Source organism: Centroberyx affinis, unplaced genomic scaffold (genome assembly GCF_046629955.1).
Source record: "Centroberyx affinis isolate AG114_WGS23_722 - 3 ecotype Tasmania unplaced genomic scaffold, CSIRO-AGI_Caff_v1 ptg001229l_1, whole genome shotgun sequence".
Taxonomy (NCBI): Eukaryota; Metazoa; Chordata; class Actinopteri; order Beryciformes; family Berycidae; genus Centroberyx; species Centroberyx affinis.
This window is the reverse complement of record NW_027279742.1, coordinates 12,618-28,120: the sequence shown is the minus strand read 5'-3', so window position 1 is coordinate 28,120 and position 15,503 is coordinate 12,618. Positions and strand designations below refer to the sequence as shown.

Sequence of the window (15,503 nt, the reverse complement as noted above, 5' to 3'; positions counted from 1 at the left end):
AATAGACTTTGTCAGATGGCGAAACAGCTTGTAAGTGCCAGTCTCGGATGGACAGGTCTCATTTCACTAATCGCTGCACTCCGTAAACAGCCACAGCTTCATGTCAGTAACCTAAGCACACAGCGGGGGAAGGTATGCCAGCGTGCCTTAAAGCCCCTGTCATCACTGACAATGTCAAGTCAGGAGTTTGTCTTTGCATGTGTGTGTGTGTGTGTGTGTGTGTGTGTGTGTGTGCAAATAACAACCCGCAGGGCTAAATTCCTGAAGGGCTGGGGTCCTTCCCAAATAAGTCACTTCCACTCCTGACCTGGGAGAGAAATGCCATAACATGGCTGACACCATTACTACATCTGTCCGCTCATCCGCTCATTGCAGCCTCTGTCAACAATAACACACACACGCACACACACGCACACATCTGGTGTTTTTTTTCCACCATGGACAGAAAGGTGGTGGTGTACTTTCCATCACTTTTTTCTAAGAATTCCAAATACCAAAATCCACCCAGGGGAAAGAGGATACGTACTGAATTAATTCTAACCACACAGTGAAAAAGGCCATGTTAACAGGTGATTCAATCTTGTATTAAGATTGAATCCTCAGCTTAAAATCCTATTTTTTCTTAAAACAAGCCAAACAATCTGTCAAGGGGGTTTCAGTTCAACTAAGCTTGTTCTGGGAATTGTCTGGAAACAATAATTACAATATCTTGAAACAGATGGTGTGACCTTCCTTATACTAATATACTACCACTTGTTTCAAGAAAACTATTAAAACAAAGCAAATTAGAATGAGATATTTGGACTTGCTTAAAAGAGGGTTTTAAGACTTAAGACCCATGATTAAATTACTTCAAGATGGATAGGTGTATGTCAACACATATCAAAAAAACTTAAAACAATTTATGCAAGAACATACCTGTGGATTCTTTGTATTTGTAGACATATATTCAAAGATAAAACACAGGCCAGGTGCTGGAGCCAGAGTAAAATAAGAGACAAAATGTGCTATTAAAATGAAACTGGATCTTGTGAGTTCAAGTAGGGCCTGATGGGAACAAAAGCTGGGGAATTTTAAGTCAAGAAGTCATCTAGGGCAAAAGGAAAACAGATATAGAGAGAAACGGAAAGAGAAAGCAAGAGATAGACAGAGGAGAAAATGAAAGAGAGAGAGAAAGTGAGAGAATGAGAGAGAGGGAAAGAGAGATAAGGAGAGAGAGAGAGAGAGAGAGAAAACTTTGAGAGACGAGCAAGCTGGACAAAGCTCTGTTAAAGAAGGTGGGGCGTTTAAAAACCCACTAGAGAATACTGGGGAATTCTGTTTGCTTGTGCTATGGCTCCCTCTGCAATCTTTATGGATGCTAACCAAAATCTGACCAAAAAAAAAAAATTACAAAAATGAAGGAAATAAAGCCAATATCTGCAGCGAAAACTTTCACACAGAATGAAAAACAAATATTTGAACAGATGGGGAAATTTTTATATCGCTCTTTTTGCTGCCTTGAAGTACCACAGTTTCACAAGCATAGCACAATACGCCTCATTTGTGTTTTACCCTTCAACAGCTTGCTAAAATACACAACCGAAGAGAGAGTGAGAGAGAGAGAGATATAGAAGGGGGGGAGGGACGAAAAATGGAAGGAGGGAAGAAGAAGAGGAAGGGAAGAAGAGAGAGAGAGAGCGAGATAGAGAGGAGAATTTGAAATAACAGGCGCTTGGTATGTACACAACCGCTGTGAAAGGAAACAAACAAGATCCATATTTGAGACGCACACGCACGCACGCACGCACACACACACACACACACACACACACACACACACACACACACACACACACACACACACACACAGAGTAAGGCATTCATCATTCCTCTGTTTCCATGTTTGGGTTGCGATGAACTTCCTCCATGCACCTATATATCTATGTCTGTGTTTGTTTATCCATATTTCTATGTCTATGTCCGTGTGTGTGTGTGTGTGTGTGCCTGTGTGTGTGTTTCTGGGGGTTTGAAGTGTTTCCAGCGGCAACACCCAGCTAGTCAACATGCGGTCAGCAGGCCCCCTCTCTCCAAACACCAACAGCCTCATCACACGCTGGCCCGGAGTCAAGCAAATAAACTGCACTGCAGCTCGCTGGGGAGGCTGGGAGGCTGCAGCGAACATCACAGACCTGCACTGCTATCTGTGACTGGGACACAGAAAACCATACAAAACTGGACCTGGGTGGCTTAAAGCTGCAGTATGCACCTTCTTTTTTTTTTTTTACGTTAAAATAATATGTACCTATAGGATATATTATACATTATCAGTCAGAGTCTGTGTTTGACCTTGTGTGCACATGCTGAAATCCCCCCCGTTTGCCTGAAATTGGCTTTTCAGTGATGTTCGGGATGTTTTGGAGCGCATACCGTTTGCTATGGTTGCGACTGGCGGCGAGTCGGGCTGTGGCTATCAAGCGCAGGGAAGCCATAGCAACAGCAACAATGGCAGAAAGCAGTAACAAATGAAAGAACCGCAAAGCGAAGCATGTGGCAGACAAGACCTGTTCGAAAACACAGTGAGCGTTGGCATTGCTTTTTGCAAGACTTTTGCTGTCTGCTTCTTCAATGCCTGATGTGGCTTTACGGATGGTGGTTACCTCAGCCTGATGAGCGACAAGTGTTGGGGAGCTGACCAACTGAGAGGGAGGAGGGTGGAATTAACAATACAAAAATTTGCCTACTGCAGCTTTAAATTCGCCCTTACTTTTTACATTTTAGTTATTTTGATGACACCCTTATCCAGAGCAACATACAGTACAGTGCTTGTAGGGGTTTAGTGTCTTGTTCAAGGATACTTTGACAAGAGAAATGGCTGTTTATGGACACAGTGGCTGTTGTGGGTATCGAACCAGGGCTCACCACTAGGCCACCTTGCCACTGGACTATTCATTTTACTGCATTTACCTTTGAGCCTCTGACACTCCTATCCAGAGCAGTAGACTATGCAATAAGAGAGCAGGTAGGGGTTCTCGTTTTACACAACGATACTTTGAAAGGACACATGGCTGCTGATGGGCACCTTGGCTGTTGCAGGGACTGATCCAGTGCCCTTTGATTTATGGGACCTCTCTACCCACTAGGAAACACTTCTTCCATCTATTATCAGACTACTTAACAGCCTTAAAGGCAGTGTTAAAATTATACGGTGTAAAAACTAAACAGTCGTGATCAGGAACTGCTTTTATCGCTTGAGGTCCAGTTTGAAATTGAGAGTGCTGCGTGGAAAAGCCAGGCAGTCGTGAAAACTGACTCCAAACGACACTCAAGATCCTGAGAAACATTTTAGTCCAACATGCGTAGAACCTTTTCAGAAATGTCTAATAATTCTGATTATTTTTCTAGATATGGATCACGATTGCTTTTACTGCATTTTTTGCACCACATACGTATCAACATCACTTCTGAATTACATGAAATGCTTCACCATTTACAATAATGCCGATATTCTGCGCTTATCAGTTGTGGAAGCTACAGTCGCAATATAAGTTTATACATGATTAATTGTGCAGCCCTTGTCTCTATCAGCTGTGGACCCGCAGGGGGATTCCTGACATTTCTGATATGCATACATGCCCCGCTACCTGTCAGCATGGCCGGGTCTCTGAGCGCGGTGTGAAGCAGAGAGGGATTTATGGGAAGCTGGAAGCAAGCCAAGCGACTTCCTGTGGCAGCAGGGGGGGGGCTCTCAGGGTCATTATTCATCATCTATTGAGCTGAGCAGGGAATGGCTCACATGCACTTAACAACACACTACATATTTGATAATATAGGCACTTACACAGACACACACACGCACAAGTTCAAGTTCATAAAAAGTGTAACACTTCCATGCAAGAATGTGTACAGACACACAAATTCCCCCAAGGGTTTCCTCTTGCCACAGCGCGGCCCTGTGTCTGTGTGTGTGTGTGTGCGTGTGTGTGTGATGTTTTATGTTTCGGGGCCTGTGGTGAATGAGGAGGGGGGGATTGAAGTGGAGGGAGGGAAGAGGGAGGATAGTCGAGGAATGTGACACCGAGGGCCAAGAGGGATGCTGAGGGACACTTACAGGAATCCACCACTTGCTCAATTTCCCTTTGAGAGCCCTTCAGAATCAGATTTATCACTGCTACGCAAACGCTCCACTCACCCGCCTTTCACCCTGGATTCTTCACTTTCACTGTCCACTTATGTCATAGCAATCCACTGAATCACACCTGGTGGGGCACAACCCAGCTTTGGGTCTTTAACAAGCCAAAAATCAAGCTAATGACCGATGATTACTTTCCTAATTCAAGAGTATTCATGAACATAGAAATCTTCTGCACACCTGAAGGGGAGTCTTAGTGACAAGTGGGTAGGAGGAGCGCAATCAATGAGAAGTAAAAAACCCACAAAAGCTGTGTGCACTTGCATATTAAATGATGGAAACGTTTCCAGATAATACATTTATTTAATATGCAAGTGTAGACAGTGTTTGGGAGTTTTTACCTCTATTTCAAGAGTATGAAAGGGCAGCGTTTCTTTTAGAGAGATTTCTAATGCACAAACAGAGCCTGTAATGCCAGGTCCACGTCTTGCGCTACCACTGCGTCACCATATCGATGTTATGACAGCTCAAGAAGCTGAAATTATGTCTTTTCTGTTAAGCATGTGCCAAGATTTAGCGGTGTAGTCTAAACAGTATCAGCCATACGACGGTGTAACCCAGCACATGAGATACGAAAGCAGTCTCAGTGCTGTGGATCACGATTATGAGCGTAACATAAACAAAGATTAATATCTTTAAAGTCATAATCCATGAGATTCTCACTTTTTTTTTGGCAACATCTTTGGTGCTGAGCGGTAATGTGGTGTTTTTGCACTGCACTTCCCAGAGGCAGTCAAACAGTGTGGCCAGTACTGTGACGCCTTTTTCCTTTGACTTTCTTTTGATGAAGTTTGACTTTTTGCAGGTACCGGTCTTTTCTTTGTCTGTTCAGCCATGGTGGCTATCGCTGCTCAACTGCTACCCAGTTCTTCTATTATTTATTCCAAACAAACTGCTGTTGCTGCTGCCAGAGACATAAAACGCAAAAAGCATTTTCCCAGAGAAAGACCTACCAGGTGTTTAGAACAGATGTAATATAAAAGCTTGTAAAAGCTTTCATGAACTGGCTATAGGTTGAATCACTATTGTGTTACATTACTTGGCAATAGAGAGTAGGAAATCAAACATTTATTTATATGAAAATGTCATGGATTATTTCTTTAAGACCAAACTGTTGTTTGGAATGAACTAGAATCAGATTGAGAGAGAAAGGTGTCTGATTGTGTGTCTGTGTGTGTTTGTGCATGTGTGTGCATGAGAGCATATGTAAATGTGCCTTTTTTTGTATCTGTATACCGGACAGACGTGTGATGCGGCGCAGAGCTGTTTGCGAGAGCTGGTGATGAAGCGCAGCAGTGCTATCCCCCTGCTTTCATGCTGGGCTGGCTGCAGACGTGAGAGGAATAGAGAAGACTGGAGTGATGGGCCGGATGCTCTGAGGAATGCTGAGGCCTTGCCAAGCTAACAGCAAAGCTCTGACTGCCGCACTGAGGAGGAAGGACGGACCAGGGCTTCAACCACCACAGTGCAGCATAACACTGCGGAAAAGACAGCTTCACCTGCAATATGCGGCTTTATAACGGCAGTAATATCACCTCCCTGCCCAGGCAAAAACAGGGCATTTGATAAGCTATCGATGAGAATGCGTTTGCTTTTTCAGTGATGAAAAATTGAGCTTGACATTTAGACCAAGACACTATGAATAATCAAAGTGAGTCTAGTTTATTTGAATCTGTGAAAAGTGAGGATACATTGGGGAAACTGACTGCTCTCATCCTAATTTGATCCCTATTCTAGTGACAGGAGAGCTAAGGACTGGAAAGTAAAAGAAGACAAATGGTTTCTGTGTCATGGTCAGATCACTCTGTCTTCCTTTTGTTTTCCTCATAGCCCCACCTGAAGTTTCAGCTACACATGGTGCACATCCCTGCAGCGCATACAGTAATGTAAGAGATAAATATGTCTTTCTACACTTACCTCGGCTGCCATTGTCTTCATCCTACAAGAAAAAACAGAGACGAAAAAGATGTCAGATGATTCCTTATTCAATTTCATAGAGAGCTTTCCTTAATGAAGACGAAGTGACTGTCCCAGCAGTGAAGGAGGAGGAGAGGATCCAGAGAGGAGGAGAGGAGCGTTCGCTATCATTAAACACAGTTAATTGAAACAAATGCGACAAAGGACACAGGGGGACAAGAGGCGGGGCGGTCCAGAGCGTTACCCGAAAGTTTTATAGAAAAAGCCACATCATAGCCATGTTTGTGTTTTTCCATTTCCTTAGCGCGTAAATCCTTAATTTCCCTCAGAGCGCTGGTTAAAACCCACACGCCTCCTTTAATCCGTACCCCCTCAGTGACACATATGTTCTCCATGTATCCTTTAAGACTCCCTGCTTTCCCAAGGCTTTCCTTAAGACTGTCTGACCCTCTTCAAGCTAACCCCAATAGGCTGAGACTGAGATTACTCAAGAGCTCCAGACCCTAAAAGTAATTACAATGAAATTTGGTGAATGTACAAGGACAAGGATTAGGTTTTTTTTTTCTCCCAGTCATGATTGGGTTACGTAATGGAGGACCTGGTTAGGGTCTACAGTAAGTGTGACTGGACAGGGTGAAATTTAAGGTTTCAATTTGAATATTTCCCAGATTCACTCAGCCATGTCTTATGGTAAGCGGGCTAGAGAAGACTTAGACAGTCAGCTAAAAGTTTTACAGAGCAATTACTTGCTTTTGTTGTGTAATTTCATATATCAAAAGCATTATGAATGAGCATAATGCCAGCTGTTACTGCAGGAGACAGGCTCTATTCTGCTTTTACAGGAACTGTCAGTTTTTATGAGAACAAACTCTTGCTAATGGCAGTTCAATGAAAGTTCATAGCAAAACTCTCATATCATAAGATTAAGTTAAAGTGAGATCATAGAAACACAAAGTGGCCCAGATTGGACTTGAAGTCACTGACATATGAGGATGAAAGAGGCCAAAACAACACTGTGATACCCAGGAAGACCTCCAGGGAGAGCCTGCCCATCTATTTGGTTGCACAAATCTCTGAAATATATAAACTGTCGTGCCACAGTTTCTCATCTGAATGTCAGAACCTCAGCCAAAAGCTATAAGAAAGAGAGGGCTTTGTATGAAATCCTTCTTTGCGCACTGAAGAGGTTGTCAAAATACACTTCAGAGCAAAATAAACACAACTTATCCTGAATTATCACTTACAAAAAATCTGACTCCCCCCAAAACTAGGGAAGCCGTAATAAGCCTTCAGAAAGCTGACTTGAAAACACATTTTCCCATTAAAGGAAGCAGTCCTGTAGTATTTACCTAAAGCCCTGTAGACAGTGTCCATTAGGAGGTGGAAGTGCTTTAACATCAGGATTAATGCAAAAGGCAGCTTGCTGCTGATGTTATCCACTGGACGGCTGGCAGACATCCCAGGTGGGATGATACAAGTCAGAGACACTCTGTAAAACCCTTCGCTGTATGACTTTGACATTAAATGACATTACATGTGCATATTGACATTACAAGTCAATAGCAACATTGTGCTGCCCTTTAGTCTAGTCTCAGTGATGAGCACTTAAAGAGTCTGTTCATCTCCCTCTGCAGATACTTATGCTACTACATTCGATACTTTCCCTTTTAGCTATAACAAACCCCATCTCTAAAATACTAGCCAGTCCATGTATGGTGAGCACAGGCTGACCTCGGCCAAAAAGAAAATGGATTCAAACAGTTAAATACAAATTTAAATACAAATCTAACTAGACAGAAATTTGAAGAGCCTCAAATATTGATGTTCACTTGCATGATGTGTGTTTTCAATTCAAAATCTTCTAATTTTCCAAATGCAATAAATGTACTGGTATTTCTCTAAGGCTATGTTCACACTATAGCTAAAAGTGTCCAATTTCTGTTTTTTTCCCCTCGCGTGACACAGATCTGATGTTTTCAAACCAGTGTGAACAGCAAAAAGCTGCATGGAGTCACATGTTTTCAATTCCAATCTGGACCAGCATTGCCATGACAATAAGTAAACCTTACATCATTCACGTGACACATTGGTCATAATTTAGGCGCCCATGGCAGTTTGGCTGAATCAGCGTTAGCTTGGAGGACAAGAAGACACAACAATGGGAAGAAACTGAAATAGCTGACTTGACTGGTATTTGGGGAGATTTCTTGATTCAGTCGAAACTGAAAGGCGCATACTGTAACTGAAATTTGTTTGAAACAAAAACGGATGTGACATCTTTTGTTATTGAGAGATAGTTGACTATATATCAGTCTACATATATACTGTATATTTAGCATTGATTTTGTTTGTGTGTGTGCATATATTACTATTGCAGGAGTAAAGAGAGATGGCTCAACTATACTGTAATAAATATCAGTCTTGAACTGAGTATCAAAGTCTTAAAACTGAAAAAATATGCCAATGGTCTGAGATAATTTCATCTGTTTCCAATACAGTTTCACTTTGTTTAAACATTTTGTGACAATGTCTTGAAAGAAGGCAGACCACCCTACTAGCATCAAGCTTATATCACTTGATTCAAGATTATTTGCTTTGGAAACAAGTGAATATATTATCTTACCCCACATGCAGAATTGTTCACTTGCTCAAACCAAATTACTCAGTACTTTATTACATGATATGTGTTGCAGAGACAATGTGCTCTCACCTTAAGAGAGGAGTGGACGGCAGACTCAGGCGGGTAGACGATGAAGTGCCGCAGCGTGAAGCCGAAGCCCTGGGAGGTTCGGCGCAGGTGGAGCGTCTTGGGCCCCGGCCAGGAGAAGGGCTCTTCCTCCCCGCCGGGAGAAGCCGTGGCCGACGCCTCGCTCTGATCGCGCCCATCCTTCTGCTTGGCCTGGAGGGAGGACAGACATACAGGGAGGTCAGCGTTGATCTTTGGAACATATAGAACCTATATTCTTTTTCCAAAAACACTGTACAGCATCATGAGTACATACATTCTGAAAATAATTGGAGAGAAAGATGAGAAGGGAGGGGAGCATTTTAAAAAAGGCTGTCTTTAGTGATCACGATGGCATTTTGTGTGAGATGTTTGGAATGAAAACATGGCAACCATACTGTTATTCAATAAAAAAAAAAAAAAAACTGGCAGCATATTGCGCCATAGATGATGCATTGCTCCATTCTAAAGAAACCAAGGGTGGCTAAAGAGAGAATGACACATTAACAGTATAACCATCACCATACATGTGGTGACTGGTAAGAATAAACCCAGAGTCACATCAAATTACAGTCACTCCACTCACTTCACCCCTGGTAATTGTGTAAAGCAAAGTGGCTTTGCTATAACAAAGAAAAGTCTGTTTCCGCGGACGAAACAGCCCATGGGTAAGCATGGACCTTCCTTCCCAATTCCATTTAAAACACAAGAAATCCCCCTGTTGTTGATTCTTCACAGTTATCACAGTAGGGCAGGTTGTTTCTGCCGCATAACAAGGTGTCATTTTGCGGTCAAGGTTTGCGCGGCTCTATGCCTGGTGCTCGGGTAATCAGAGGAGGAAGTAGTAGAAGTAGAAGTTCACTGCAGGTTGCTAGGTTGTAAGGTGCTTGTGTGTTAAGTAATGCTGCGTAAATAATTGATAAAACATTGACACTACAGTATTGACAAATGTAACTTGCAAGAGGCTGCAATTTTCTTCCTCAGGAGTAGTAATGTTCAAAACAGCTTCTTCAACAAGATGTTCTGGTGTGGTGTGTAATCCCTGACCTACAATCCTACAAATCAAGTCGAAAAAAAAATTGCACAAGCCAGGTGTTCGGCTCTGTCAACACGAACACGACAGATAGCTGTTGTCACACTGATATGTGAGTACTATCACAGTGGAGTAGGAGTGGATTTACAGGTAAGGTAGCTTCAAGTGGTACTGATTGCATAAGTAGTTATAACTCTGTAATATTTTGTAATACCACCCCCAAAACACACACACACACACTGAGAGTAGAGTAAACAAAGAGGCAGCCCTTTAAAGTTAGTCCGAATGTGTCACAGAGTTCATAGTATTCCCTGACTCTTAAGGACAACAATTCTACATAGGAGCGTAAATGAGAAAACCGCCCTGGTCTCCCCTGCTGCTCTGAGCTGTCTGATCAGTGAGAAATGCATCACATTCACTAGAAGCTGTTGATTAGACATCACATGCATTGCGATTTGATATAGTTTCCACAGTTAATCATAGAACGCCTGGTGTGGTTAGTTGAAAATAGTCAAGATGTTGATAAAAGATGCCAAAAAATACAGTCAAATAACTTTGTTCCTGACATTACAGAGACTACTAATCGTGATTAATAACAGAGAAATATCTGCCAAAATAGCCGGGATTATCATTTTCGCTGTAATCGTACCGCCCAAAGTTCCACAACGATACATATGGCTTTAGTTATAGCACATTTGGGGCTGAGGAGGGCTATTTGGCGTGTCTGCATGATGACAGACTTATCTTCTACATTCCTTTGTACCTACTATGACTAACACGGGATAAAAACAACCCCAAAATACTGACCGCTCTCTGCTTGCATAACATGTCACCCTAAGTTTAAATGCCTACATAACACAACACATGCTGCACATCAGCCATAGCCATCATACAGTAAATGTTCTATTATAAAAACTGTTTATGAGGAAAAGGGCTTTACACCGCTTTGGTCTCAAATGGCAACTGTAACTAAGCAGAAAATACAGTGAGTCACTTCAGTCTACGTCCATGACCCTCTTTTCCTGAAGATGATGTTACGAGACCTAAGAAAAACACACACACATGCAGAGGTACTGTAGACAGAGAAATCATAGAGCAAACCAACAAAGAGCTTGCACTGTGATATGGGCCAATGACACAACATGCTTTTTTTTTTCTGTCCAAATCCATTATTTTCCCCAAAAATATTAAAGAAACACATGATGCAGCCTAATATATTCAATTATTCTGCATGAATGCTTCATACAAACTTCATTCATTTTCTTGAAGAGTAATTCATTTTTGGTGATCCAAGTCCAAAAATGTCAGGTGATGCAAGAGTCCAAACATACAAGATTGGGACAAAACTTTTCTCAATACAATTCTTAATCTAATAGTTATATGCATTTTAGGCACGACAGTGATTGAAGTTTTCAGTGGTGGTAAATACAGTGAAAAGGCATGATTTCAATTTTTTATATGGTTGCACCACTCAAATTGCATTTTAAATCCATTTTGGTCAGAATTTATTTTCCTGGTCAGACTTTTCCTGTAACGTTACCCTAAACACACATCAGAAAACTCTTCTGTGACTCTTAATCACAACAACACTATAATAGCGGTGTCAATGAGAAAGCCATTCTGATGTCTCCTGCTGCTCTGGGCTGTCTGAGCAGTGAGACTTATGTCACATCCATCATCAAAATAACGGTGGAGTCGAACCGCGGCACCGCAGGGCATGCGTTAGCGGTCGTCGCTAACACCACCACAGTGACTCTGGGCCAGGACGGCCTGCCAAGAGCCTCAGCCTCAACCCAGCTCTCTCTACAGGCCTTTTTCCCACCAAAATACATCTTAGGGACGGGTCCAAAACAAAGCCATTGATTCTCTCCACCGCCCTTCTCTCTTTTCTCTGGGTCTCCTTGCCCTCGCAAACTCTCCAAGCTTCTCTATCCACACCTCTCCTCCTCCTGTCTGGGAGCAGCAGATGTAGAGGCCTCCGGAGAGTGGGCTGGGTGTGGGCTTAACGGGACGACTGGTGAAATCACCACCAAATACCCCGTGGTGTGGGCCTGGAAATTCTCCACAGTCCACAATGTAGCTGGGAAAGAAAATGAGGAGAGAAAAGAGGAGAGCGGAGAGGAGAGCAGAGGAGAGGAGAGGAGAGGCTGACACAATCCCGCTTGGTCCTCAGTTGTTTGTTTTGATTCCATGCTTAAAATTTCATGTTGAGTTACGCAATAGCTAAGCCATTAGGCACAAATGCCCTGTTTGGTGCGTGTGCACACATGTACACACACACATACGCGCACAAACACACACACACACACATTTTCCATCTCTGTATATAACAAGTTATACTCTATAATAATTATAGAGCAAGAGAAGCAGCAGCATTGCGCAGTGTGGAGGTAAACTATGGCTGTGTAGCACTGCAGTAACACACTATAGGTTTCCACTACCACCAGTTCCAGTAGAAAAACTGAAACTCATGTTCAAAAGATAATTCAACTCCAAACAAACCCACACAGTCATCTCAATAATATATACTGGCATTGCCCACTTATGCATGCCATCTATTCATCAAAACAGTATCCATTATGTGCATATTGAGGGTTTGATCTGTGTGCTGCCATATGGCGCTGTAGCCCACAGGACAGTGCATTTGCATGCACATTTGTGTTTGTTTATGTATGTGAGACCAGGACTTTGAGTGGATTTGAATGCCATTACCTGTGGACTCTGCTTTTCTCCACAGGTTTTTTAGTCTGTGAGTCACTCCTCATTCTCCTCATCTCCCTCCCTCTGACCACAGGCCACTGCTCTTTAAAATTACTCACCCTCATTCAATTCATCATAGGAAAATATGTCTCCAATCCCCCACTTAGGTCCATAACTCAACAATGGCTGACTTCATTCCAATAAGGTACAGTGCACGCCGCATATAGAAAAAGTAAAAATACATAAATCGCTGTGGCTGATATTTTAGAAGACGACGAAAACACTGAGAATTTGAGGCTAAACCGCATGGGCAGCCACACATGCACAACTGGAAAAAACACTATTGTCCTCTGAAAATATACAGCAAAGCGTCTTTCAGAATCCACCATGGGGACCAACAATAAACGAAACCTAAAACCCCAACACACACACAGACACACTCGCATTACAAAAGATATCGGTCAGTGAAACAGGACTACCCTGCCGCTGGAGAGCAGGATGACGCACACAAAATTCCTGAGACAGCACAACAAAGTGTAGCCGCCCCTAACCTCTCCACCCCTCTCAAATGCTTCCTATGTAAACCTATATGCCTCTGCCAGCCACTGATAGCGCCTCAACGCATATTTCAGCCAGTCAGGGTATTCCTAAACGCCCCAACTGTACGCTTGTCTAGCCTCAAAATGTCAAATAGCAAATGTCAAATCGCAAAACACGGTGTCCCTCTCTGGGCATGTGTCCCATACCTAACTAACCTTACCCTAGATCGGACACAGTTCCTTCTGGAGGCTTCTCGGAGCCTGGCCCAGGACACGCTGCGATTGGGGCTGGTCAGCCCCAGCTCCACCTCTCCCCAGTAGGCTCTGGCCAACAGCTGGAACCAAAGGCAGTAGGGCTCCGACAGGCAGCCGTCCACTCCGGCCAGCCGAGCCCAGGGACAACCTCCGGACGATGGGGAAGGAGAGAGGGAGCAGCACCCCTCAGCATCCGCATCCACATCCCGCAGGTCTGGGCAATCCTTCAGAGGCAGCGGCTTACAGCCTGGAGGTAGCCCATTCCTCTGGGCCAGCATGGCATAGCCAAGGCTGAGGTGGTGGGACCAGATGGCAGAATGGATGAAAACTAACAATACTATCCAGAAGATATCTGTCCCTCAAAAATGCTCCAGTTCTGTGTCTTTTGGTTCCTCTTTTCTTCTGGATTGTCCACTTCCAGTGTCTTTGGTTGCCTCCGTTTTGCTCCCTCTCTCATACGCGCTGTCTTTTTCACTGTGTTCTGCTCTCAGCTAGGAGAAACGGGGCTGTTCCTCTGGGCGTCCCACAGACACATGATGTTTCCACTCTGCCGAGGGGAGAGCACAGCGGCTCAGTGCACTGCAGAGAGCCTGGGCCGACTGACTGACGCACCCACCCACTCACCACACAAAACTCTCTCTGAAGTATGCGCACACATACATACACACACACATCTGGTGAGGCGGCCTGAAGTGAGCTCTCTTCCCTTCCTGTCTCCTCCATCTTTCTCTCTCACTCACCTCTTCCGCTGTCAACCTTTTAAAAGTTTTAGCTGTTGTGCACCCGCCAACACAGGCACACGCTAATGCGCACGTGTCGACACTAATAAATAAATCATAAGAACAAATAGACAGATAAGCCGGCACATGCACACATACACACACACATACACACAAGAGACATTCAAAATGTTATAACTTTGGAGTGTAGGGGGGGATGCAGGCAGCACAGAGCTGCTATCTGGCTGGAGACAGGAATAACTTAAATTGTTTTCACAGTCCCTGGAAGAAGTCAAGTGAGACTAATGCTGATAAGGCGGCATATGGGCTCTGTGAAATCTATAAGGCAAGAAAATGTACAACCAGCCCACTGACCCTAACATGCATACAGCTTGTCTGGCGACAACAAAGGACTCCTGGCTGGGTGGCCTTGTGGTTAGAGAGACTACCAGGAAAATACCATTGTCATTTAAACTTATGTACTTTTACTACTGTCTATGTCTAGTTTACATTTCCCCCAATTACGTAATGCATGCTGTATGTAATTAGATTTACTTGTTTAACGTAATTGTTTAAAATACAAATTTTATAATGTGAAATCTAGCTGGAAATTAACTGCTGTCTCAGCTAACAAAAGCGCCCCAATTAAAAGACATAAATGTAACAATAAAGTTTGTAAGGCGATGTGTTTTGAGGGATTATTCCATGTCGGGGACTTCCATTTCTTCTTGTGGGAGTCAGGTGATTGACAGGAAGCAGCGTGTAAAATAATGGGCGTTATAATATGAAAACACTCATTTTGAGCACAATGAAATAACGCTAAAACAGAAACTGACTAAATCAAATTAAAGCTTCATGTTTACTGTGATGGATTATCTAGCTTGGTCAATTTTAAGTGTGTGGACGTTGTTTTTCATACTGTACAAGAATGAATGGCAGCAAATGGCTTCATCTGAAGGGAGGGAAACAAGCGCTGATATTTCCAACTACACTGACTGTGTGCAAACAAACCAGGAATAATGTAAAGGAGAGGGGCAACCTAAACACTAAAACACTGGCATTATCCTCCAACCAAAAGGTTTTAATCCCAGAAACAGTCATGGTGTCCACCAACAGCCAAAGTCTCCTTGAGCAAGACAATGAAACCCTACCTGCTCACCCTGGCTCTAATTTGCTCTGAATTAGAGCCTCAGCTAAATGTAAACTTTGTAACCCTCTGCAACCACCCATTCTCCCTTCACCCTCTCCTTGGTGTATTACATAAGAGGCAAGCCATGCCGCAGGGGAACACCTCTTTAATGTTTCGAGGGAAACAAGCTGCACGGAGGCTTGGCAACTGCCTTTATTTTAAGACCAGTGAGATGGCTGGGAGCGGGACAGACTCTGCCCTGATACCTTTTAGTGAAGCTCTCTGGTAGGGAGCGGGGCCAATACATCAACTTAA

At 43.4% G+C, this 15,503-nt stretch overlaps 1 protein-coding gene across 1 annotated transcript in view; it reads right to left on the bottom strand.

Moving 5' to 3' along the window:
- The window catches only part of LOC139648577 (rho GTPase-activating protein 21-like), a 43,544-nt gene extending 29,926 nt beyond the window's left edge, over positions 1-13,618 (bottom strand). Inside the window, exons 1-3 of the mRNA XM_071524748.1 lie at positions 13,307-13,618; positions 8,799-8,987; positions 6,089-6,110 (exon numbers count right to left, since the gene is read on the bottom strand). Coding sequence (XP_071380849.1) covers positions 6,089-6,110; positions 8,799-8,987; positions 13,307-13,618 — 523 coding nt within the window. The remainder of the gene's footprint in view (positions 1-6,088; positions 6,111-8,798; positions 8,988-13,306) is intronic.
- Positions 13,619-15,503: the final 1,885 nt, after the last annotated feature.